The sequence below is a fragment of the Thalia democratica genome, chromosome 9 (genome assembly GCF_965202585.1).
Source record: "Thalia democratica chromosome 9, ktThaDemo2.hap1.1, whole genome shotgun sequence".
In the NCBI taxonomy this organism is placed as follows: Eukaryota; Metazoa; Chordata; class Thaliacea; order Salpida; family Salpidae; genus Thalia; species Thalia democratica.
In genome coordinates this window covers 8,772,668-8,800,540 of record NC_139173.1, presented here as the reverse complement: position 1 = coordinate 8,800,540, position 27,873 = coordinate 8,772,668, and the positions used below count along the sequence as shown (strand labels likewise).

Sequence of the window (27,873 nt, the reverse complement as noted above, 5' to 3'; positions counted from 1 at the left end):
TTTCATTCTGTAATTATACTTTTTTTGTTGTTTTCAAAATACAAAAAAGGCATACAAAATATGTTATTTATAACTCTTTCCTTTAAAAAATTTAAAAAGTGAGTATCAAAAAGTGAGTTATACAATCACAACTTAAAGGTGATTAAAAGGCTTTATTTAAATGTAATGAATTTTATTGTAACTAGAACTTATTTATATAGCATTTTAACCAGGTAAATTTTTAAAAAAACCTATCTGATTAAATTCTTAAAAATAATATAACCTTATTTTTTATTAAACGGTTATTAATTAAGAAGTTTTAAAGTAAACTAAACATATTTAGAAGTTTTAGCAAACATTATATTTAGAATTCAGATGTTTACTTTTTAAGGTCATGCATAGCAATAAAGTCTTGTTTACATTTTTTAGATTTTGTTAGTTCAAAAAACACAAGTTTTTTTAATTTTTATTTTAGTGTAATTATACAACAAAAGTTATATATAAATTAAATGTAATGAAATGACACACACAACTGTAAAATAAAGATGAAGTTGTTGAAACTGTTTGGAAATCGCAAATCATCAGTGTCAGTTTTGGATGCCACAAGCCATCACGGCGATGACCAGGGTGACAGAAATTTGGCTGGTTTGCGAAGATCAAATGCTGCAATCACTCATTATGATGGCAACTACCAAAATGATGAAACTAAAACTTTTGAGGTAAATGCAAATTGTTTTTATAATTTTATTTATTTAATACAGCCTTTTTTATTTGGGTATAATTAGTATTTTTTATTTTAAATTATAGGATTTTTTTTTCATAATTAAGTACATTAAGAATTCTTTGAAACTTAATTAAAATATACTTATTGTTAAGTCTTTTATGTTTTAGGTAGTTTAAAAAAACATTAAGTTATTTATTATTGGTAAGTTCTTTAAATAGTATACTTTTTCTTTCTAACCAAAGAATTAAGATTAGGTAGTACTGAAAATATAAATCATGTACTCAGTTTGCAATTTCAAATGCACATTTTTAATTAACTAGCTTGAATTTTTGTTTTTAAACTTATATAATTAAGCACCCGTATAAATTAAGTTAAATGTGTTTGATTTATTTTTTAACTAATATTTTTTTTGTTATGAAATTTCGGGTACTATGTTTAATAATAAATACTGTTTTGACTGAAAAATGTAAGGCGCATAATTTTTAAGTAGTAAATTTTAAAATATATATTTAGTCATACTTTTTTGAACTTTCTTAAAAGTTTTTTATTTATTGAAATCTATTAATAATTTCAATTTTACTGATTTGATTTTTAAAACTGAATTTATATTTGTTTATTTTTAGTGTGTAAAATTTAAAGTCATTTAAAAACAGTTATTGTTTAAAAAGTTATTTTTTGTTATAACCTAAAGAAGTTTTTTGATAAACTTAGCTAGTCGAGTAGTTTAAGTTTTTCAATTTTTTATTTTTATTGAGACATTATATATTACTACTTGTATATCTTTTCAAAAGAATGTACTTTTGATTTCAATATACAATGTATATGTGCAAAATTATTAATATTAAAAAAAAAATTAATAATCAAATTTTACTGTCTACAAATACACTTTGAATTATTATTGTGTTTAAAGTGTCTTTTAAAAATATTTGTGGCAAACAAATATTAGGCATCATAACATTCTGAACAGAATAAGTAAGATAGATGTACTAAATTTTTTAGGAACCTTTGTTTAAAGAAAATGGTTCTCTAAAAGCAAAAGAAATTGAAGAAAATAATTTTTCGAAATCTTTACAAAGTGGTTAGTATCTTTCATAATATTTGTTTTAGTATTTTTACAGCGTATAAATGTTTTTGATATAAACTATTATTTACAACTTAATGCTACTTATATCTTTAAATTATTGATTTGTTCAACTTTTGTTTCTAGTAAAAGAATATATTTTTTAAATTATACTTTCAGGAGTTTTATGTTTGTTTCTACTTGTTTTAAAATATTTATTTATTTTTTGTTCTTTGTTTGAATATAGTTTTTAACTAAGCCATATGCTGATTTTTAGAAGTTTATATTAACTGGGGGTCTCATTAATTTAATCTTGTTGTTTAACTAGGTGAAAAATTGTTTTATAAATAGTATTGTAATCTAATAAATTTGTTTTAAAATTAAATTAATGTTGTTATTTTTTTTACTTTTATTTTAAAATAGTAACTAGACTTGTATTGTATAGTTTTGTTTTCTATAAATATTCAAACTATTTTTTTAGTAACCCATTTTCTACTACTTTCACATATGTTTTGAAAGTTTGTAGTTTTATAAGCCCTGACCGGCCCTTTTAAGCGAAACATTATTTGCAGAATAAACTTTTGAAAAATACTAAGTATGTTTCCTAACAATATAACAAATAATTTTCAGATGAACAAGAGGTAGTTACTGAAAAGCCATACGAAAAAACATTGGTGGAACCTGTCAGTTTGAATTCTTTAGAAAAACCAATAAAAAGTGTAATTTTTGAAGACTTGATGGAAGACAGCTCAAAGAGTCCTGGAATGTTACAAGATAACGTTGGTAAAAAAATATTTTTACCTAAATAAATACTATTATATAAAATATGAAAATAAGGCTGAAAGTTTATTTTTAATCTATTGAATAAGTCCAAATAAAGTTTGAGTGAAAAATATTTTTTTTTAAATTTTGATATATTGTATCAAAGAACAAAGTTTTGAATTAAAATTGAAATAAGCTACAGACAATTTTTCAAAATAAAGTTTATGATTTAAATGGTTGCGACATTCAAAACCTTTCAACTTTTAACCTGATAAATTAATGAGATTAATATTTTCATTTGCTTCACAACACGGATAATTCACAACAGTATTTACACAACTTTACCAGGTGAACTTGAAGTTAGTAAATGAGAACAATTTGAATGAATCCAACCATCCGCAAATGATGGCTCTGTACGCTGCTATCATCAAGGGACAGAAGCTAGAAGTTAAAAAGCTGCTGACTGGTGAGAAAACAACATATTGGCTAAGGATAAGACTGTTTACAAATATTTTGCTCTATGTACTTTTTTAAAACCTCTTCTTTAAAATTATAAACTCTTTTTTTTTATTAGATTTAAACATTTTTTAACTCACTAATTAACTACTTAAATTTAACCAATATACTTAATTTGTATTATTATAGTATGGTATCTACAATTTGTTCAAATTTTGTGATTGCTTTTATTTTCGTCTACTTTAATTACAACTTGCAGTGTTTACTAAACATACATTTAATATATTTTATTTTTTACACAAGCACATTAAACTACATTCTTGGCACATTTGTTTGATCTAGAAAAATAACATTTTCGTATGAATATTTTTTTTTCATTAATCAATTAGTAATAGTTTTACGTTTATATAATACTTTTTATTACCTTAATAAATCAGTTTTGTCTGCCAACTGTTTGATTCTTTCGTCCAGTATTTTTTTATTTATTAAAAGGGTGGTACTTAAAGATGATTTCCCAAACTTAGAACTTTTATCTAAAAACTAAATATATAAAACTATTCCTTTGTAACTTTATAATTATTAAACTTTTAGTTAGCTATTGCATTTTACATATTTGGTTTTGGCTCTTGTACAATAAGTAAATTTAGTCATCATTTGTATTCACTGTTTTACGTTTCATCTTTGATAGATTTTTAGTTATTTTTGCCATAACCTGTGAAAGCTAATATTTTGACAGATTGTCGTAAAAGAATACTTTTTAATAATTCTTGTTTTTAAGCCTGATGACTTTATTAGCTCTGTAAGCTAAATATGAGCCACTAACTTGCTAAGAAACTTTCTAACGTTGTTAAAATACTGACAGCGCATCCGTACATAGTGGAGGGTCAGGACAATTTCGGGAGGACGCCGCTGATGTACTGCGTGCTGAGCGACCGGGTGTCATGCGCCAAATTGTTGCTAAAAATGGGATGTCAGCTGGACCAGGTGGACAAGGCGGGAAGAAGCGCGTTACACTTGGCTGCACACAAGGTTTGAGTTTGATATTTAAACTCTTTTTTTTAAATTTTAATCAAGTTTTTTTAGACTTTGTTTTATTTTTCTTATCATTTTTATTGTTATTTTCGTTTTATAATTTCAACTTTGTTAGTTTTTGTTTATTCTTATTTTCTGACAGTTAAAGTTGTTAAAGTCTTTTGGTATTTAGTCTTTGTTTAAAAATAAAAGTTATTTAATGGTTTTTTTTAAATGTAGTTAATGCGCTATACATTGTTTCAAAGCTATCAGATCATATTTATATGATGATATATTTTAAATAATTTTATTTGTATACTGTGACCACTGAAATGTGCATACCAAGTCCTTGTTCGAACTTTAGACTTTGATTCTAATAATGGTTGTTGTACGTTATAAATAAAAGTTTGCAAGGTTATTCGTAAGTATTTTACCTTTACCACCTTTAAAGCTATCAGATCATAGCTTATTTTGTTGTACCTTAGTAGTAATAGATGCTAAAAAAACTTGTAAAAATTAAAACTGAACTAATCTTGTAATAAAAAGTCAATAAAACAAAAAAAAAAGTATAAAGACATTTTCCTAACTCAAAACATTGTTATAATTTTTTCTATATAAAATAGTTTTTGGCGTAGAAATATTTTAATAAATAAAACTGTTGGAATTATAAAGTCAATTATAGATTTCGAATTGTTTTTCAAACAGATGAAAATTTTTACTGTTTTATAATTTTATTAATAAACTGTTTTATTAATACTTGTTTGTATCAAAGTTTTTATATAGTTGTTTTTAATTTTTATATACTTAGTAATTAAATATTTTTACAGTAATTTTTTTTGGAAACAGTAAAAGTGGTGGTTACTTGACAATTCAATATCTTTAAAAGTGTTTTAGAGAATATATCTCAAAAAGTTATATATATTTGAAAAAAAAAAAGAAAAAGCGGTTATAGATTTAATTAAAATGATTATGATTGATAGTAAAAAATAAACTTAAAAGAAAATTATGAAATAGTAAATTTTGAAGTTACTAAAAGTTACCAAATTAAACCTAATTTTAGCCATATCTCAAAAAACGTTTTAAGTTTTGCAAAAAAAAGGTCTTTAGGTGTTACTTGGACCTACATATGTATTTAAAAAAAAGTGCCGTTTTTGAGTTCCGGCCCTTCAATTTTTTTTAAAAGAATGTGAGTTGTCGGATTTGAATTGATTTGAATTCGAATAGTCGCGCACCCATTACTGGTTTAGTCTAAAAATAGTTACATAAAACATATTTTCGTAATCATCTTTTGGTGATATTTTTAATAACAAATTCCTCATGTGAAATGTAGTTAACACAAATATTTTTTATTGGTTCATAAAAAGCAGTTTTAATTTTACTACAACAGCGTTCAGGAACTTTTTATAAAGCACTTGAAACAATAAGCCGCATTAATTTCGAGTGCTTTCCGTAAACGCGCTAATTAAACAAAAGATTGAGCCTTCTGTTTTTGAGTGGACAAAAAGTTGTCGGTATAGGTCAGGTTGTTAACGTAGTTTTTATGATTATTTTCTTTTGATATACTTTTTTTATGACAATAAAACTGCTCTAAAGCGTCTCGCCTTGTTTTTTGCATTTATCTTGACTGATTGTTGTATTTATTATTTTTGTCTCTTTGCCTAGTTGTTTAAAGCTAAAAACTTGGTGTTGTAGTTTCTTTGTTTTTTAGTAATATTTTTTTCAACAAGACCCCAAGGTTAATTATTTTTTTGACCAATATTCTATAACTTTTCAACTTAACATTAGAATTATTATCAAAATTAAATTAAGCAGCAATTCGAAATTACCATATTACGAAATTCAACTTTTATAGTTAAGGGCATAGAGTGATGTAAATCACTTTTTTCACAATTTGATCAAAGCTTGCGCCTCCCATAAAGAAGGTATTGAAGTCTTCGACTTAGACCAGCTGTATCTCAATTTTTTTTTTGAGTTTAGAAACTCTGTAAAAAAAACTTGCAGCTTACTTAAAAGTCAATAAAATAAGACTAAATTGTGAAAAAGGTGATTAACCCCCCTGTGCCCTTTTAGTACTCAGGAATTAATTCTACTAAAAGTACATACTAAAGACAAATATAAATAATACATTTCAAGTTGTATAACTTCTACTAGTAGTTTAATAAAAGGTGTAAACATTAGAACAAACAGCAACTTAAAATATTATTCGATGATTATTTGTTCTTCAACTTTGAAACAAATTTAAAAATTCAGCCAATCAAACGAATTAAAAAAAAAACTTCTTCAGCATATCCTTACAGAACTTATATAAATATTTATTTAAAAAAACTCAGTACAAGCAAGTTACAAGACTTCTATTCAAAATACCAAAACTTCCAAACTGTCAATTAAATAATTTAAGCAACAGGCGAGTTAAGATATATTAATTCAAAACATCCTTACAAAATTTCTAAATATTTATTTAAAACATCAACAGACGAGCTACAAGATGTTTATTGAAAATTAATTTACCAAAATGTCTAAATACCAAGTTATTGTATCTAATTTTAAAATAAAAAATCCAACAGGCGAGTTACAAGATATTAGAGCTTCTTCACATGAGAGGGGGGAGCATCCACATGAAGGACAAGGACATGCAGACACCATTGCACCTGACCACCAGGAACAAGCACACTAGGTGCACCGAGTTCTTATTAAAAAGGTTGTCACCGGGATACGTGGACTCCCCCGATAGCAACAATGTTCGTTTTAATACACTATTGTTTGTTTGAAAAAATACTTTGTGTTGTTTTGGAGCACGTCGACTTTAGTCTGAGACAAGACCTTTGTTTTGTTCTTTTATGTGGATTGAAATGTTAAATAGTTTTTCGTTTAATGTGCTTGATAAAATGATGTTTAATAGAAGAGATGGCCATGTTTAAAGCATAAAGTTTAAGATAATACAATTTTTCATTAAGTTATTTAAATTATAAATTTGTTTTTCACATGAAGTCCTTAAAATACTGAGTGACAGTTCAACTGTTAAACAGCGGACGGCTCTCTACAAAATATCATTTTACAAAAATGTTTAAAATAAAAAAGTACAAATAAACTATGTTTAATAACCCGTTAACTAGTAACACTTAAAAAATTTTGCGTGTGAAAACAGTTATTGCACTCACATTAGAGCTGACAGATAGAGCTTTTTTATCAATTTAGACTATTACACACAGCGAACGGCTTTGCACTGGGCGTCGGCGTTCAACAACGTGGATTGCATGAAGTTATTATTGAAGAACAACAGCAACGTGGCGCTGGTTGACGACGAGGGGAAAACCCCGCTGCACTGGGCCGCCAACAACCATCACCCCAACGCGGTTGCGTGCGTGCAAACGCTACTTGTTAGTATTATGTTATGATTGTTTATTTTATTTTGCTTATTAAGTTGTTTTTGCGAGGTTTAATAACCATTCAAAAGCAGGACAAGTAATTTAAGCTTTTAAAAACAAAGTGTAATGTTAAATTGAGTATCAATTAATTATTTTGTTTATAAATTTAGACCCGCCTAAAAATCATATGAGTTAAAATACTAAGCTAATAGAAACTTAATTTATTTTGTATTTTTTTATTGTGTATTAATTTTTGTTTTAATGAAGGAGTTTGAAAATCTTACAATAAGTGATAAAAAAGATTCAAGTTTAATATAACAGAAAACTATTCATAAACTTCTTTGTTCCCTTACCTACTTCTTAAACAACTGAAATGGTTGAAACTTGATTACAACAACCTTTTACTTTTAATAAAACAAAGATCAGTGTATATTGTAATTTAATCAAATTATATAAAAAATACTCAGATGCTATTGTTAAACGTTTCAATGTATTTTTATTGCATGTCTTAAGAAACGTAAGAAACGCAGCGTATCAAGGTTTGAAACACAGTTTTTCACTAAAAACAACAAAAGAATATCTTAAGGCTAACTAATTAAAAAAAACAATTATTTATCTAATACATTCAAAACAATGGTCACTCAATAAAACAAATAAAGACACCAATTTATTATAATCAAAATATTTTTGTTTACATAATTCTTTTACTTTTCACAAGTCAAACCCACAGGATTACTCACCGAACGTGCTGACGTGGCAGGATTACGAGGGGAGGACGGCGATCCACTACGCGGTGGCGGTAGAGAACATTGAGGTGGTCGAGCATCTGCTGTCAATCGAGGAAATATCCGCGGTGCTGGACAGACCCGACAACTCGTTCAGAACACCCCTTCACTGGGCCGCTCAGCTCGGTATGAATGTTTAGCTCTGTTGGAGATTTTACAAAGTGTTTGTGTGTGATAAGACGATTAACACGAGTAATGCAACGGTATGAAGATGCTAAGATTTGCAAGTAGATATTTCGATAAATGTTCGATAAAAATTAATTCAGTAATAAAATTAGCGCACCGTTTGAGTTTTTACTGGAAATTTCTTTGTAACAATTTCTTTGTAACAGTTGCAGGTTTAACATTCTTTTAGGTATATTAATTTAATTTAGTATGTACATGCGAACAGGAAATGCTGAAATAGTGAAGAAACTTTTGGAGTCTGGAGCGAAAAATTCAATTTCAGATTTGAACGGAGCCACGCCATTCCTGTACGCTGCCCTCAACAACAACCCAGTTAGTAAAAATTGTTTTAATTATTAGTTTTGCAAAAGTGTTTAGTTATAATACTGTATATTGTATCAACAAAAAAGTTTTTGTTTAAGTTTCAAGTAGTTCTCATAAAAAATATTTAAACTTCGTAGTAAAAGACTTATTTTATTATACATATATTCAACTTAGTTTTGTTTTGCATAAAATCTTATGTAAGTATTGATCTCATATAACGGAGTTTATCACCAATGATACTTTTTTGTATTCTATTTAGAAAATATAAAAAAACTTAAAAGTTTAAGATGTTTTTAAGTTTTTCAATAGTTCTTTTTTTCAGCAAAGATATTTTTTATGTTGTATTTACAAATAATCCAAGGTGGTAATCCTAACAATAAAATTGATAAAAAAAACTCAATAAAATATTAACAAAAAAATGCAAGGTGGTGATTCTGGCCATGTTGGAGCACGAGCCCCACCTAGTGTCGGCCTGCGATCTTCAGGGGAGAAACGCACTCATGTGGGCAAGTGGCAGGGGCGCCTATGACGTCATATTGGCGTTGCTGAGGCTAGGAAGTGACGATGATGACGTCAGCAACGTTGAGGAGAAACTGCACGGAAGCGAGGGTTCGTTGGAATATTTTTGCGAAAAATTACAAAATTACACGAAAAACTGCTGGAAAATATATGTTTTTCTTAGTATTCCTAGTTTTTATTTTTATTATGAAGGTTATTTAAGAGTTTCAAAAAAAAACACATAAAATATGTTTGCATAGTTGTGAAGGTAGTTTTATCACTAAAAACTAAAAGCTTTTTTTGTAATAAAACACATTTATTTTTTCAGATAACGACCAACGTATTTCAAGCTTCAGGCAAGGAAGGAAACTTAAAAAGAGCAAAATTGTTGACGTCAATGCGACTGATAATAAAGGAAATACAGGTATAAATATTTTTCAAATATTAAATATTTAAAACAAATATGAATTTTTAAATGATATAATTTAAATGAAATACAAATAAACTCGATCTAACTTAATTTAAATTTACAGAAACTAAATGTTTTTTATTAAATATGTAGACTAGATTACTTAAACCATCCATATATTTGAATCTGTACAGACAATTTTTTTGACTACCACATTTTCGTTTAAATTATCTCTTTTTTGTTAGCATTCCCATTTGATAAGTAAAAGTTAACTAAATCTGAACAGTTTAATTTTAAAGTAACTAAATAGTTTTAAAATATTTTTTTATTAAAATTTTTACTGTGCAGAGGAAAAAAAGTATAAAAACTTCTATAAGTAAAGAAATTTTTTTTACAAAAATAACTTTAGACTAAGTAAGTTGCATTGTGTGTTTAAATTACAATATCAAGTAAATGTTTAATTTAACAAACTAACAGCATTGCACGTGTCGGCGTGGAACGGGCACGCGAGATCGTGTGAATTATTGTTGAGTTACTCGGCGAGACACGACATGCAGAACAACATGAACCACACCGCGCTATTCTCCGCTTGCGAAAAAGTTTGTTACTTGTCAGAGTAAATAAGTCTTTTTTGAATATACTTTAACTTCAGAATAAATTATGTAACTTTGGAAGAAAATAACATAAGTTTTAAACTTTCAGAGTAAGAGTTCACCTTCACTTTAAATAATAAACTTTTGAATAAAAAACATTTAAAGTTGGTACTTTTATAACGATTTTTTAGATATTTAAGTTTGCATCTTTGATAAAAAGAGTATATTTACTTAAACTGTATCTTATATTAATGATTACTTTGTTAGTTTAAATAATGTTAAATGGTTTAACTTTAAAGTTAAAACGTTACGACCGAATTAAATTTAACCACGTGACAAACGTTAATTGTGACGTCACAGGGCCAGTTGGAGGTTGTGAAGCACCTGTTGGACTACAACGCGTCCATATTTCTGGTGGACATGGAAAACAGGTCGCCATTGCACTGGGCCGCACTCGGTGGCCACGCCGACGTCTGCGACTTCCTCATACAAAAAGGTAATTGATTATATATTATATATGTTTGGATATCTTTAGATTCTTGTATTAAGTTTTAGAAAAATAGGTGTTCAAAAAAAAAAGACAGTTTCATTGAATAAATTTGAGATTGTTTGATTTCAAATTAACTGACATCCAGTTAAAGACGACTTGTTGACTTAAAAAAAAATATTAACAAATAGATTACATTGTACATAAATGCTTAGTGGAAAAAGTAACTTCAACAAACTTTTGTATGCATACAATACAATATTTAAGTTTTATACAGGATTGGACATTATGTAATAACTATTGACAGGATTGCACCAGGACAAACAAGACGCGTACATGAGATCACCACTTCATTGTGCTGCGTTCGGTGGTTACATCAACTGCATGAACTTGCTGCTAGAACATCAGGCCAACGTTGATTTGCAAGACAATGAAGTTTGTTTTATATTGAAAGCTTTTTATAAGTTTAGTTTACTTTTCGGTTAACCTTAAAAGTAGTAAAAACCTACAATCTTACAAATTAAGTTGGTGATTTAAAACGTAAAAACGTTGGTTACTAAAAATATTTTATTTCTTACATAAGTTTATAATGGTTTTTAAACAATTTTGTGTAAATCTTTATAATTATTAAAATCTTACAATATTATAAAATAGTTATTGTTGATTTTCTAGGTAAAAAACTTCGTTGATTTATAAATCAGGATTGCCGAAAAACCTGGAATCCTGGAAAAACCTGGAGTTTGACAATTTAAGCAAAAAAAACCTCGAAAACTTGGAATTTGAGAAATTTTTATAAAAACTTTGAAAAACCTGGAATTTTGAACAAAAAACGCAAAAAAATCTAGAATTTTAAATTATTTTGATAAGTTAACTAAAGAAATTTCAATTAGATACAAAAATTCTATTATTAAGATACAAATTTTTTGTATAACTAAAAAAAAAATTAAAAATAGTTTTTTAAAGTAGCCTAACAGTATATTTTCATTGCCTTTATGCTATTTAAGACAATACTTTAAGTTAAGTTTAGTTTTTTACAAAAAACTGACCAAAAAACTTGCTTTTTAAAAACCTGGAAGAAATTTACAAAAAAAACTTTGGCAATCCTGATAAGTTATTTGTTTTTTATTTTCAACTTTATTGGTGCTTTTGATAACATGTATACCGTTTAAAACGATAACAAATACATTTTACTTATAAGTAGGTGATTATTAGTATGACGTTAAAATTTTCTAATTTTTCTTTTTGTAATTTTATGCAAAACATGTAACACAATTTGAATAAATTTTGCTATTTAAAACTTTAATTTTAATGAGTTGTGTAAGTGTAAGTAGTAATTTATCATGAATTATTTTTAAAGTATTTGCTCTATTTTTATACGCTTGTTATATTATTAAAATAACTTTAAACTATAAGCAAATAATTTTATGAATACGGAAATATTTAATTATATTTATAAAACAAGGTGTAAGTTACAAGATATTTAAAGTTTAATTAAAATGATTGTAAATGCAACATAACTTTGAGATAGAAAACATGTTTTCTAAATTATAACACATGTTCTAGTTATGAAACTATCAAGTTAAGCTGTAATTTTTTTAAGCTTACAAAAAAAATGTACAACATTTTAAGTTTTTCAACTTTAATGTCATAGTTATTGCGTTTTCATTCAATGCTTAATAAATCTATTTACTTAATAAAGCTGAAGTAATCAATTTAAGTATTCAATACGTTTAAAAACAAATAAGATAACATATGTTTATCGTGTATATTGGTGATTGCTTGAAGGCATTATCTACATTTTGTAAAATATTTGGAAAAATTCCAAATCGCTTTAAGTTTACCTCAAGATTTTTTGTTTTGTTAATCGATTTTAATTCTAAAATCTTAAGAATAAATTAACATTTTTGACAATATTATACTTTTGTATGAGGTTTTTACAGCAAAAACAATAAGTGTGTAATTTTTAAAGAAGTAAATTGTTTGATTTGGTTTTAATTGTATTTTTACTTTAAAATAAAAATTAATTTTCAATCTTAAAAAAGATATAAAAATCGTAGCTATTTGTTTTCCTTTTTTTTTTGAAGAAAAAAAATTAAATGTTTAAAATTCTTTACTATGAAAAAAATAGTATACATATACTTCAGAGATAATTAAAGTTGATATCTTTTTAATTTCAAATTGTCAGATAAAACAAATCATGACGTACTAAGCGTTGGTAACAAATAAAGTTTACAACTTCAACAAAAATTTTAGACTGTTTCAAACACTTGACTTTGCCTCTGTTGTGGTTTTATTAATTAATTAACTTTGTAATTGCTTCGTCGAAACTAAAGTTGTTATTTATGATTTAATTTGTGGTTACTTTGATTTAATTCGTATAAACTAGTATATTTTGTATAGATGTTGTACAAATGTTTTACTCGTACTAAAAAAAAATTACACATTCTTTTTTTAAAAACTGTATAAGTTGTATGTGTTAATATTAATTGTTGAACTTAATTTTTACTGTTTCATGTTTACTGTTTTTAATAAAGTTTTTCTTTCAAAATTACATTTTAAACTAATTCAAATCAAACCTAAGTGGGTAATGCAAATTTGATAAATGAATTAGTTAATTAACACCATAATTAATAAGGTTTTATTAGATCACTACGAAAGTAAGCTATTTTCTAATATAAAAAATGATGGGTTAATAAATGATATTAAAATTAAACAAATTACAACAATTTTTTACTTTTAGTGACATTTGTACTGTTAAATATCACTGTTAAATTAAAAACATATAAATAACCTAAATAAGATTACTTACTTTATACTTTAACAGCATCGTAAATAGTTTCAAACAATCGAAAAAATTTAGTTTCTCTAACTCTCTATAATTTGATAATGGTATTCAAATTTTTTTTTTTTTATTTCATTTATTAAGACTATTACTAGAAACAAAAAATCTAAAAATATATAACATAATGCATTTCATTTTCTTTGAATTTATTTAAGTACTTTCAAGTAGGACTCGTCAGAAATTGTTTCCTACTGGATTGGAATGAATACAAATTGAAATAAAATTATACTGCAGTTTAAAGTTTTCAGATATAAAATGACGTAATAATCAAATGTTAAAAATTAAATAAGTGCTAATGTTAAACAAATTTGGTATACTAATAAAACTCGGTAGAATTAAAACAATCTAAATAAAGAAGCAATAAAAATTTTTAAATTAAAACTATGCTTAAAAATAAAATTTAACAAGAAACTAATTACTTTAAAATTACTAATATAAGGATTTAAAAAGTCTAGTTTGGTAAACGAACTTTTTCTGCTTACATAAACTGGGCCTTAAAGATTGAATACATAAGGCTTCCAGAATATGCAATTGAAAAGAGTTCTCCGCTCTCACTAAGACTGAAAAATTGTCCTTTTTATAATTTTTAACACACTCAGGATTGTCCAACAAAGAAAATGAAATGCATTATGTTATATATTTTTAGTAAGTTATGCACCGGAAAAAAGCTAAACAAAAAATCATAAAATTTTATTCTAAAAAAAATCATTATATCAAACAATTAAAACTTTATCATCTTTTCGTATATGATATTTTACCTTAAGAAAAAGAAAATTTTAGTTGCCAATTATTTTTTTAATACGTGTAATACACCGAAGCATAACTAAAAAACTTTTAGTATTATTTAAAAATAAATATACTACAACCGATGTTTCAAAACAATAATAACAAACTAAGTTTACTAAGTACTTGCTTTATTGAAACTGACGCAAGGTTCTCTATTTAAACAAATAAATTTTGGAAAACTTAATGAAAGTATTAATAACACGAAAGTGTTAATTGTTTAACACAGAGAAACGTTCGTCAGATACTGTGAAAATTGTTGTTACTATTGTATATACCAACTAACTTGTTTCGTAAGGATCTTTACTAACAATTATTAAAAAAAAAAACAATTATTTTAAAATAATCAAAACTAAAGGGCGTAACATTTGGTGCAATCGATCAAGTCTTAAATGAACTAATTTGGTACTGGTTAAAGATTATATACATGAATTTTTATTTACGTGGTGTTATTTGAAAGGACAAAAATAATAACACTAAGTTCTTCGAATTTAATTAAGTTAAATACATAGTTAATTTCCTTATTAACTCACAGGGGATGTCGGCTCTCCACTGGGCGGCGCAGTCGGGTCACCTGGACGCTGCCAAGTTGTTAATTCAGTACAGGGGGTTTCCCAATTTAATGGAGTTCACTGAGGAGAGGCTGACCCCGTTGGATCACGCGTTGCTAATCAGCAACGATGAGATGGCCCAGTACCTCATGGAGCAAGGTATTGATCGTTATATGTTCTGTATAAACTATATTTAGTATATATAAACTACTAAATTTTACTTTAAAAAATGTTAGCTATACTAAATTTGAACTTTTATAGTTCAGCCACACACTCAAGCTGATTTTTATTACTTTAAGTTTATTTTTTCTTTGAAAGTTTTGTTTTCGATGTTAACATTTTTTTAAGCTTTATGAATGTAAAAATGCTCGAGCTTGATCAACATTAGTATTTTTTTTTTGTTTTTAACTTTTTTTCCATAAACAAATTTTTTTTGCAAATTTTAGTTGATTCAGGCTAGGAGTTATCAATTATGAATTTATTACTGGCAAGAAAAAGTGTAAAAAAACTTGTTTAATTTATAATTAATTTTTTTGTTAAGGATATAAAGTTGTGTTGTGAATTAATGCTAATAAAGTCTTTTTTTTATCTAGGAGCTTTTTCCTCTGAAACAATTAGAAATATAGCTGCTGCAAGAATACAGGCTTACTACAGAGGTTATAAGGTTTGCTTTTATTTTAATTGTTTAACAAACTAGTCTAAATACTTCTCAGTTATAAAGATTATATTATTATGACAAACTTTCTTAATAATTAAACAAATTTTTGAATCAAAAATTAAATTATTTATACAACTATTATTTTTTTGTTTATCCTAGCATTAAACATGCTATTGAAATATGTAAATGACTTTTAAATACTAGTGTGTTTCTTAATTGTTTTACCAAAGTTAATAATCAAATTGTAACTTTTTTTTTGTTTTGAAATGTATTCATTAAAAAATATCATTATTCAAAACTGCTTTTTAGATGCGGAAAGACTTTTTGAGACGGAAAAATCTTTTGATGGAACACGAAATGAAGCTAAGAAACCGAAAAGATAGGTTAGTTTCAACTTAAAATATTTTCAATTAAAAAAAAAATTATTGATAAAAGATTTTTTATAATATTACAGAGTGATTTTTTTACTGATTAATAAACAACATCTATTAAATAATTAATTTTTTTTTCAATTTTTAACACTAACTATGTGTAGGGATGTATAAGTTTACGAAACTTGGTTGTACTCAAATTTATTTACTCTAATTACTCAACTAAAAAACTCCATAAAAGCACGTACTTGTTTTACTTATCAGGAACAAATGCAAGAAAGTTGAATTTAAAACCGAAGTTGAAGAAAAACCTGTTGAAGTAAAAAACATCGAAATTGTGAGGAATGACGACAAAATAAAAATGAATGAGGAAAAATCACCAGATGAAGAAAATGCTTCTTGTCGAAATGCAGAGGAAAAAGTAAAAGATGAAATTTTTGTATATGATGAGAAAATAAAAGATGAAAAAGTTGAAAAAAGTTCACCGGATGAAAATGATGCAGAAGAAGTAGAAGTTGAAGATAAATTATTGGATGAAGAAGATGCAGAGGAAATAGTTGTGCAAGTTTCAAACGAAACTAATCAGGGAGAAATAACTTTTGAAAAAGAAGACTTGCAAAAAAACGTTTCAAATGAAACAAATTTGTCAAAAATGAAAATCGAAAGAGAAGTGACGCAGATTGTCGACGAAATCGTGACGTCGTCACTGATAGAGGAAAGTTTGGGAGAAAATGACGAAAAAGATAAAGTTGTGACGCCATTATTAGTCGAGGAAAGTTTGGGAGATAAGTTCAAAGAAGTTGTTGTTGACGTCACAGAAGAAGTTCATCCGGGAGAAAACGGCGATGACATGTTTGAAGGAGAAATAATCGAGGAAGTTTTCGACGACAAAATTCGAAAGGGTTGTGACGAAACGATGGAGAGCATGATCTTCGAAGTGACGTCACAATGCGATTTTTGCGAGGTCGTCGACGACTCTGTGCGGTTTTTCGCGGAAGAAAAACGCGAAAGTTTGAATGAAAGTTCGAAAGTTGATCAGCTGGATGTTAGTAAAAAGTTAAAAGAACGAGAAGTTGATGAAAAATCAGAAGGAAAAGAAGTTTGTGAAAAGTTGGATGAGACGCAAGATGAAAGTTCGATGGTTTCTGACGAAAGTTTGATTAAAAAACCATCTACACAACAAGAAGAAGGTAAAGTTCTCAGCCCGATACCAGAAGATAACTTGTTGAAAGAACCAAAAGGTGATGCTAAGAAAGAAGAAGTAGAAGATACTAAACCTGTGAAAAAATCTAAAAAGGTCAGAAGAAAGGTTTGAAACTTATACTACTAAATTTATAAAAAAATAAGAGTTTATTTTTGTGTTAGCTTTGTTTTTGTTACTCGATAAGCTCTAAGTAGATTATTAATATTTTAATCCATATAGGTGAAGCAAGCAGAAAAGGAGGCTCGCAAACTTGTGAGGGAATCTTCCATGATATCCGTCGTCGACACGATGATAAAAACTTCAAACGAATACAGCGACCAATTTGCACTGAAAAGCGAAGAAAGTAGTTAAATTTTTGTGCATACAATATTTAATCTTTTTTGATTTTATAATTTATCTTATAGTTTATATTGAGCTCACAACAATTTATTATCAACTTTTTTATTTCTAATTTTATCTTGTCTTAAAACTAACAACCGCCAGAGAGACAAGACCTTTGCTTATAAACTTTTTTTCTGATACTATTTCAATTACTCACATCTTTATAAATTTCAGAGTATTCGCGTGAGAAGCCTCGTGTTGCGACGTCGATCGACGATGACGTGTTTTTCGACGAAAAGCAGCCGACCAATCAGATCCCTTCATTTTCCACCATCGAACGGCCTCCGCCAGTTGGAGCGAGCGAAGGCACTGACATCATAAGGAGCTCGAAAAAGGTAAAAATAATTTGTATCTAAGTATAAAAAACTGAAATTTTAAGTGGCCTCGTTTAATTTTTTTTATGTTTAACAAATAAGTTATTTTTCTTATACAATTGACAAAGCAATATGTATAATAAGTGCAATAAAAGTAAATTTATTCGATTTAAAAAACTTATGTGCTTAAAATAAAGGAGAAAAAGAAAAAGTCAAAGAAAAAACGTAAAAGCAGAGAAGAAAGCAAACAAAAAGTTGCTAAAACACCAGAGAAAAACACAAATAATAACAACAACAATTCTTCTGTACAAATTTCCGATAGGTTAGAAATTTTAAAAATTAGACCCATTTTATTCTAGTATGACTTTTTTTTTCTTAAATATTTACTGCTACACTTTTGAAAACTGTTTTGCTTTTCAAGTATTTTTTTTGAGCAACTTTAATTAAAATGTATTTCAAAGCTTTACATGGTTGTTGGTCTATATTATTTAAACTAAAATATTAGTTAATATTAACTTATTCATAAAAACTGAAAAAAAAGTACGTTTCCTTTAAAATAATCATAGTTTTTGAATCTTCAAAAAAATATCTGTTTGTTTATAAAGTTCAAGGTATAACTAAATTTATTTTTCAATAAGATTTATAAATTGCATACCAATAACACAGTTTGTGTTATCCGATGTTCTAACTATTTGTATGACAGCTAAAATATAATATTAACATACTTAGTAGCATGATGATGTCGGAATACATAGAAGGAATGCTGACCGGGTTGTCACCGGAAGAAAACAAAATACTTCAGCAGCTGCAGCAGAACAGAAAGAAAACGCTACAAAGAGCCAACAACGCCGCCACACTCATACAAAACAACTGGAAAAAGTTTGATTTAATTTCTTTAAACTTCTACTTTTTTACTGTATTTCTAATAGAAAATTTGTTTCTTGTTAAATAAACAAAACAAATTAACACCAGATAAGTATAAAACAAATGACATTATTCAAACCTGACTTAATTTTCCGCACACTAACCATACTCTTTAATTATTTTAGTACTCATTGTAGTGCTAGATAATTATCATCAAACTGTTCTTCAAACATTTTCAATCATGACGTCACAACAGGTACAAATTGAGAAATACGCCACCTTGTGTTGAACCCGAGGAACCTGAGATCGTGGAAGAAGCTTCTTTCTCCTCACCACCGCAGCTGCCCCACCAAGTGGAAGAAATTATCGTGGAAGAAACTCCCTCAAACCACGTGACTGAGGAGGAGGAAGTGAGGAGAAAGGAAGAAAGACGGAGGGAGAAGGAGGAGCGTCGGAGGAGGAGAAAAGAAAAGAAGAAGAAATTGGAGGAAGAAAAAAATAAAATTGTTTGTAAATATTATATATAAAACTTTAAAATTTGTTTAATTGCAGGTTTGCTACTCATTCAGGCTAGTTTAGATATACTTCCTAAACTTCTAGCCTGTTTTTAACTGTTAATTATAGTTTTAATCAAGTTATTTAGCTTTTTCTATTCTAATTAGTCTAAAGTAACAGTATATTTTATTTTTTGGCTCTTTTACTTTTTTTCAAGTTTTCTTATAAACTCCGGCTGATGCAGACTAGTTCAATATAACTCAAGCTGAATTTTTGCTTCAAATATTGGCAAGCCTGTTATTTAAATTTTTTTTCTTATAAACTACTTGGTAATATCACCTCGTATTCCAGTCATTTATACTGTGATTGATGAAATATTTTATTTTTAAACAGATGAAAATAAACTTGGAAAAGTTGAAGCATGATGACGAAGACAACGTTCTTTTTGCTTCTTCTGCTAGAAAAGGGTCAGTTTGTTTTATATGTTGTTTGTTTTAAAAAATGTGTTTTTTTTTGATTATATTAGCTTGTTGAAATACTTTTGTAAATGTCCTTTTGTAAGTAATATTAACCTTAAAATTCATCTTTATAAAATTGTTTCTAAAACAAGGACAAATTTATGATCAATATTTTTTTTATAAAGTATTTTCTAAAAATAATGTCTGGAAGTAAATAATTTTAAAAGTATCTTTTAGCTTGCAGAACAAAAAAAAAATTTAATTTGATTGTTCTTCACATATGCCACATTATTGATTATTAATATATTTATAGTTTTAATAACTTTAAGTCATACATATAGATAATAATAGTTTAGAACAGTTTAAGCACAATTAATGAAACAATTGTAACAAGTGAAACCTATTTTATTTTAGATCTCTACATAATGCACTCCAAGATGAAATTAATTCATCTCGACTTGGAGATGATAAAAAGTTTAAAAACAAAATAAAACCACTAAACGTTGGTGACAGTTACAATCAAGATAAGTTGCAGCCCATTATCAAGTAAGTTTGCTTTACAAACAGTTTTTTTTTTAATTTTTTTTAAATATTCACTTTACTAAACATAAAAACAAACATGTTGGTTTTTTATGTCCAGTACACTTTAATAGAGTGTGAAATTCAAAAAGCTGAAGCGATAAGATTTTTATATGAATAAATGTTATTAAAGTTGGTAAATAAATGCGATGCTGTTTGATCTTGTTTACACTAATGAAAGCTTACAGTATGAACAGAACTTGCGTGTTTTCATTTTAATTTGGAATAAGTATAGTTTATTTTTTTATCTATGATTAAATGAAATTTATGTTTACGGTTTAGAGCTTAACTACTTGGATTTTATTTACTGTTTTTAAATTGTTATGTTAAAATAGTTTTTGATTGTTAACTCAACAAAAACAAGTTTTAAGCGGAAACATATTTTAATTTCTCATAACAAAAAGTTGTTGAAATACACACAATTTCGATTAAATTTCATGAAAACTCAAGTGTTGATATGTCGCGTTGTTAGTTAATATTTTTTGTTGTTCAAAACCACTTCAGATAATTAGGTGCTTATGTAACTTATTTTGTGTTGCTACCAGTAATGAACACAAACTTTGTGTTAAACTAGTTCATCAAATATTATTAGATAATAAACAATGTTAGAATGACCGTTTTATAAGGATTTTTTCACACAAACTTCTTAAGTTAATACTTATTTAACTTATTTATAGGTTTTTTTGAAACTTATTTATAAGTTTTTATAAACTACAGCAATCAATTAATTCCTTTTTAATACCAGAAACATATACGAAGTTAATACTTATTTTATAAGTTTCATTTTAGTTTCTTACAAATTACTTTAGTTAATTATTTTTTTACAACAGAAACATCAACGTTAAAACCTCAACTCCGAAACCTTCATCAAAATCTCGTGAGTACTTTTACCTTTATTTAAACAAAATATACTACAGTTCGTTTATAAAACAAGTAGCTTATTTTTAATTGATATACAAATAAAATACTAGGACATCAAAATTCATTTTTTTTCAAAAAGTCATTTAACATACAACCACTCAGGCGTGAAATCTTCTGTGAAACGTAACAGAGGACCTCAAACCCTTCCCACTTTCGACCATTCGCATTCGAGTTATGCGGACAACTACGAAACTTATAACCGAGGTACGGATACCAGCAGGTGTGCGGATGATCGAAAAAACTTTCCCCCAGTTTCTCTCAACTCGGTCGGCCGCAAACCGATCAGAGTTAAATGGGGCGGAGATGAAAGGTTTAATTAGTTTTTATTCAATGTAATTAAAAAAAGTTTATGCTGTAAAAACAAAATTGCTTACCAAAATTTAATTTAATTTTTCTTTAAATATTTTTGGTCGTTCACTTACCCAAATTTTTGGGTAAGACTAAATTTACTTTTAATGACCAGAATGCATACTTTAAATTTTTCTTAACTCTTACTTACTGATATTTTGTTTGAAAATATTCTAAATACAAAACAATGTTCTGCTCTTCGAAGTTGAGAACAATTTTTTTTTAATTTTAGAACTAGAAGTATAATGTTGTTTTATAATTTTCATTGAAAATTTAATTATATTGCTGAATATTTTTCAGAGTGGGCACTGCTCGCACGAAAAAGATCCGCCCTCGCACGGTTGCCACCAAGAAGCATTCGCCTTCTTCAAGCAATAATGTCATTTCAACTGGCTGCAATAATGTCAATTCAACTAGCTGCAATAATGTCACTTGTGGTGAGGGCAGAAGTTTTTATACGTCACAGAGCAGATACGTCACGACTCCTCTTATTACCAGGGAAGCCCAACTCCACAAAATTTGTTCGTTTTTTATTTTTTGATAAATATTATTAAATTACACTTATACAAAAATTTACTCAGAAGTATTAAAAAACGATGATAAAACAAGTTGAAATGTCATGTAAATAAAAATAAAGTGTGTTAATTTTTTTGCTAAAACACTGTTATCACACATAATTAAATATTTCCCTTAAAGTATTTATACAAATATCAACTAAGCAGACGGACAACTGCAGACGAGTTATCAGTACAAACCTCAGCGAAATATTAACTCAACACACAGGAGACCGTCTACTCAGTACAAGTCAGGTAGAACTTCATTCTCGTATAACTTGGATGATGGCAACTTCTGATTGGTCAATTTCAATCTTGGAGGTTTTTTCGAGTTTCAAAGAAAATTAGTTGAAGTGTTTCCGTTTTAAAATTTTAAAAATCAATATAAACTGATAATACTTTCTGGTTATTTTTCTGAACAGTTACTTGTTAAAACCAAAGTCTGAAGATTTCAATTATTTTTACATTGCAACGTTTTGTTAGTGCAATTTGTTCATTTTTTATTGATCACCAATCAATTTTTGGGTACAACACTAATTTTGCACTTCTGATTAAATCGTGTCTTAATTTTTTATTTCGTTTAAATTCTACCAAAAGCTAATAAATGGTTTGTTGTCTGATATTGCATTCTACGTACTACACCAATTTGGCCATTACTTTTGCCAGTAAGTGCTATTTTTGTTTACTGATTTTATTTTAAATCGAAGCTAAATAATCAAGGTGCCTTATTGCATTACAATCACTTTTTTGTGTCAACTGTTTTTTGTTGTACTTTACATTGATTTAGTCGCAAATTGTTTAGAATAAATTTTGTACGCTTGTAACTGTTTTCCATTTTGAAAGTTTCTAACAATAAATAAAACTAGTTTTTAAGATTTATGTAGAAAAAAATTTATAAAAAAAATTTATTACAATTTTTTAATGATATTCCATTTAACTCGAATGTTTTATAATACATCGTTTCTCCCAATAGGACTTTTCAATTATAAGTCAATTCTGAAGAGCTTTTGAAACAAAAAATGAGAATATATTAAAAGTTTTAGTATAAAAATTTATAATGATATTTGGGTCATTATTTATACTCGATCGAAAAAATTGATGGCATAAAAAACAACGCTTCAAATGACAAAAAGGAAATTTTATTTAAAGTAAGTAAATATTTTTTAACAAGTATTACTTGTTGCATCTGTGTAAGAGCTTTTGGTATTAAATGATGTTATCCATTTAATCTATTTGTTTATCTATTTCCCTAATATAAGGTTTTATTTGCATATATGTTGACTAAAGGGTTTAGATCTTACTAAGTTCAACAACTACAGTTGTTTGAGTCGCAGTTATACACCAATGAGCCAATTAATTCATCTGCATTAGAAATTCTTTTGCTGTATTTTGGTTTAATTGAAAACTTGGTGCTACTGTTTTTTAATACAAAAAAGAAAGACTTATAACTAATTCTAATGCTTTTCACAATTCAAAGTTTCTTAAATATTGTCATCTTATTCCAAAATTAAAAAAAAAAGTACTATTTGAGTTTATAATTTGACATTTAAAATAAGATAAATTATAACGTATTAAGTGAACTATTTTTTAATAAGATAAATACCTGGTAAAGAGTACTCTCTAAAAAGAAAACTCTAATCTGTTTTGATTTCAACTAGAAAACAGTCTTAACATAATTTGTCAGCTGTATTTTTCTTAAGCTATATTTAATTTTGTTTAAATTTCATCAACAATTACTAAACGTTGTCAGGTACACATTTAAGTTTTCTAATTAAAACGTTCTTTAAGTGGTTTATTAAGATTTATATAAAGTAGCTACTGTGTATATTAGTTGATAAATTAAGTTTTTTTTTTTACTAAATTTTTTATCCAGGGTTTCCGAAAATCACTTTCAATGGCAAAAATTTAAAAAATAATTTTTTTTTTTTTAAATCGCCCCTGTATTAGTTATTACTCGTTTAATTTTTCTTCGCCTTACCAGTTAAAGCCACCTGACTGCCAAAATCGTCTCTAATCAATGTTGCCCTATTATGGAAACACTGGTTTATATAGATTAAAGAAATACTACACAACTTAAACTCAAATTTACTTAAATTTTTCCTTTTTCTCTTAATTAAAAGTTATTATTGTAATTAATGATTTCACCCCAATTAAAACTTATAACTTTAACAAAACACTAATGATTATACATAGATTATTTCATCGCTCTGTATTCGTTTTTCAGCTTTACAACTTTTATGAGCTGTTTACAAGACGTTAAATAATTGAAGTAAAACTAGTCTAAATATTATTTCCTTTCAAAGTATTGATACCCTTGTTTTATATTCTTTTATGCAAAAAATATTACACCAGTATTTACTCTATAACTGCTACGTTTTAATTTAGTATGCTTAAGTATAATTACAAGCTAGTTAATTACAAGTTAGTTATTGTAGTTTAATGACTTGAACTTCACCCTTACTAAACCAGACGAGCAAACTATAACGATTTTGAAAACATTAAATAAAACTAGTATTTGCTAATAAAACATTCCAAACCTATATAGTTTGAAAAATAAATCCGGTTCCAGTAGATCGCAAAAATTCTTAATTTAAGCGACTAATTTTTATAATTATTAAACAAAACAATGATTTTATTTTTAACTATAATCTATCCTGTATTATTTATATTCTTATAGTTTTTAATAAGTTTGTAAATACTAAAATTAAAATATTAAACCAAAAGTATTCAAGTTTTACAGAAAAAATTATAGACGTTTAAGTAGTGTATAAAAAGTTTCACATTCATTATCAAACTTTGATACATAACAACAAGTAATTTCAATATATTTAATGAGTCTATTGAGATAAGTCATAAATTACTATGTTTTGTTGTTTATTGATCGACAAAAAATTTGCTCATAATAATTGGTCCTAGGACCTGGTGCACAAAAAAACCGTTCGAAAAACCGTACACCATTTGGATATTACTTTACGTCTTGTTTAGGACTTTAACTTCTTTAAGTTTGAAATTGGCTGATTATCTTTAGTATAAACAAAATTATTTTTGTAGAGATTTTTAGAAGTTGTAAAGTTTAAAGTTGTTTGTTTAAATAAATTTTTAATATTTAAAAGTTTACGTTGGCTAAATTACTAAGCTGTCATACGGAATTTCGACTAAGACTTTTATTGGATTAACTTTTGAAAAATTTTATCAACAAGCTTTGAAAATTTTACGAGTATTAAGTTAATACTGTTAACTTACCGAGCTATCTTTATTTCTTAGTGTGAGGTGCAAAAAGTTTAAACATTTAAAGGTAAAATAGTTAGAAACTGTTATTAAATCACTTTAAATAAACTATACGCACCCTTTGAATTTTTTGCAGGGCATTTACTTTTTTATTTTTGCTTCTCCTAACTTGCACGCATAGAGTCGACTTTAAGTAAATAAATTTCTTATGAAATACAACGACTAAAGACAATTCATTTAATTCTTAACTTCATTAAAAATGCACGACGTTTCTCTATGCTAAATTGATACAAACTTAACAAGTAGTAATTTATAAGATTCGTTTATATTAACAAAAATTACTGTAAAAACAATTGTTTATAAAGTTAAAGCATAGGAATGTCTAAAACCAGTAGTTTTTACAAATAAGTTTAGCATATCATCTAACGTAAACAAAAATAAAAAACAAACAGCAGAAGTTAATTTTAATCCGGTTTATTTTAGTTTTAATAATTCTTTTTTAAGTTAGTTATTTAATTTATTTTAGCCATTACTCTTTAGTATCTGAATTCTTCTTTACTTAGTTTTTTTTAATAGTTTTAGATGTTGATGCTTTCATTGCTTGTCTTTGCACCTTCATTCCTGCCCTCATGCTAGTATGTTCGTCATTGTTTGTATCAGTTCCAGGTAGCTTCATCCTTGGTGGGTCAACCACTGTGCGCAATGTTGGCACTCCTGCAAACAGGTTTCTATTCCTACCAAATCTCCTTGGTCGTTGAAGCACTAAAAAAAATAGTTTATTAATTAGTTTAACTAGTTTAGAATTTTAGTTTAGTTATATACGCTTTTTTATTGCCAATTTAGGTAGAAATATTTTATAGACTCTTTAAAGTATAGTGCGGTTTTAAGTCTAGAAAACATTGTTTCGAGTTAGTCTGTAAATTTTCAAAGTGAGAAACTTTGAGGTAAAAGCATTTCAAAACTATTTAGATGTAATTTAATATAAATGTGTGCTTAATTATTAATACAAACCTTTTTTCTCTTGTTCACCAGTAAGTTCTACGTCTTTCTTCACAATAACACTTTCAATTTCGGGGAAACTTTTGGGGTCAACGCTGGTTGTTATGACAGCTTCGGGGTCCTGAAAAATTCCTGGAACTTTAGAATCTCCGATGCAGTTTTCCAAACCGTCAAAAAATTCATCATCTTTTTCTACCTAAAGTAAATTAAAGAAAAAAAATTACTAATTTGTTATGTAAATTATAAAGCTTAAACTTAAAAATAAGTTGTAAACTAATGCTATAGCACCCTAATAATTCAATACAAATGCTTTAATATACAAGCATAGCTTTTTTCTGTTCTTAATTAATTTAACTTGTATTCAAATAAAGAAAATATTATGTGAAAAATCTAACCTCCGGTTTACTGGTATCTTTTGCTGCTTCTTCGCTTTCTCTTGGGATTTCAACTTCAGGTCTTGTTACTCTTCTTGACACCCATCTGAAGCAAAACAGTTTAGGTATTTAGTAAATTTAACTGTTTGTTAAATTATAAACCGAACGTTTTAAAATATAGTTTACATTGTACTTAATACCTTGACTCAAAAAGATTTTATGACAAACTATAGTGAGCAAATTCATTTATCTGAGAAAATTTATTTATGTTAGCAATTAATTTAAAAACACAACATTGTGGTAGATAAATTACATAGTAGATTACAAGTTTTGTTTTATCCTCTTCCATTCAAACCAAAGTACTTTATAATAACTTCAAAAGCTTATATGAAACAACAACAAATAAACAAACTTTGAAGCCATCCAAATGTAGACGGCAAGGACCAATATAATGAACACTAGTTTGACCAGATCGAAATCAATTGGTGCCAAGATGTGCGCCAGTCCTTCCAAGTAATACGTCATAGCACCCGAGATGACGTCAATCGCCACTGCCACGTCATAGTACACCCGCGCCATCTTCTCGTCCAAGAACTGGTCGACGTCTTTAAAAAACCAACTGAATCTGAACATGCACAAGTGATCTGTTTCCAAGGCGAACATTTTGAAATAGTATTTCGCTTTTTCGTCAATAGAAAGCTTTTTTTCTCCTTCAAACTCCTCAAAGTTGTCTTTATCGTTTGGAGTTTCTTCGAAGTTTTCTTTTTCATTGTTGGTTTCCTCGAAAAAATCGTCCTCATTAAACGTGTCTTCAGGATGTTTAGGCTCTTTTTTGTCCTCAGATGTCGTTTTAGAGTCTTTCAGAATCTCTTTAAAGTTGTCTGGGAATAATCCTAAAAAGTCAATATGTTTTTGGTCAGCTTCAGTGTCTTGGTTGTTATCTTCATGACTGCTATTATCTTGAGAACTTTCCTTATTCGTGTCATGGTAAGAATCTGGGTTATAGTCACCATAACTCTCTCGGTCATAACTATCGTAATTATCATGATCATAGCTACCATAATTCTCTGTATCATAGTCATGATAATTCTCTGGGTCATAACTATCGTAATTATCATGGTCATAGCTACCATAATTCTCTGGGTTATACTCACCATAACTCTCTGGGTCATAGCTATCATAACTCTCTGGGTCAAAGTTGCCATAATTCTCTGAGTCATAGCCACCATAATTTTCTTCGTCATAGCTACCATAATTCTCTGGGTCGTAGCTTTCATAGTTCTCTGGGTCATAATTACCATAGTTCTCTGGGTCATAGCTATCATAGTTAT

At 27.5% G+C, this 27,873-nt stretch overlaps 1 protein-coding gene across 4 annotated transcripts; it reads left to right on the top strand.

The window, feature by feature from the left end:
• Positions 1 to 459: 459 nt before the first annotated feature.
• On the top strand, positions 460 to 22,759 carry LOC145844628 (uncharacterized). 4 transcript variants are annotated; one of them, XM_082952027.1, is made up of 29 exons: positions 460 to 698; positions 1,703 to 1,781; positions 2,394 to 2,542; positions 2,874 to 2,991; positions 3,844 to 4,010; positions 6,557 to 6,730; positions 7,202 to 7,369; positions 8,088 to 8,268; positions 8,534 to 8,640; positions 9,057 to 9,240; positions 9,458 to 9,553; positions 10,016 to 10,137; positions 10,492 to 10,627; positions 10,926 to 11,053; positions 14,779 to 14,953; positions 15,388 to 15,458; positions 15,762 to 15,835; positions 16,088 to 17,120; positions 17,247 to 17,370; positions 17,583 to 17,743; positions 17,920 to 18,044; positions 18,452 to 18,601; positions 18,843 to 19,092; positions 19,475 to 19,548; positions 19,954 to 20,085; positions 20,949 to 20,995; positions 21,142 to 21,349; positions 21,688 to 21,908; positions 22,107 to 22,759. In XM_082952027.1, exons 1-29 carry the CDS (start codon positions 525 to 527, stop codon positions 22,238 to 22,240), a joined length of 4,962 nt encoding a protein of 1,653 aa, XP_082808153.1. In that variant the 5' UTR covers positions 460 to 524; the 3' UTR covers positions 22,241 to 22,759. The 4 variants fall into 4 exon arrangements, with proteins under 4 accessions (XP_082808153.1, XP_082808152.1, XP_082808151.1 ...); XM_082952026.1 differs by having other exon boundaries at positions 16,088 to 17,132; positions 18,455 to 18,601; XM_082952025.1 differs by having other exon boundaries at positions 16,088 to 17,132; positions 22,110 to 22,759.
• Positions 22,760 to 27,873: the final 5,114 nt, after the last annotated feature.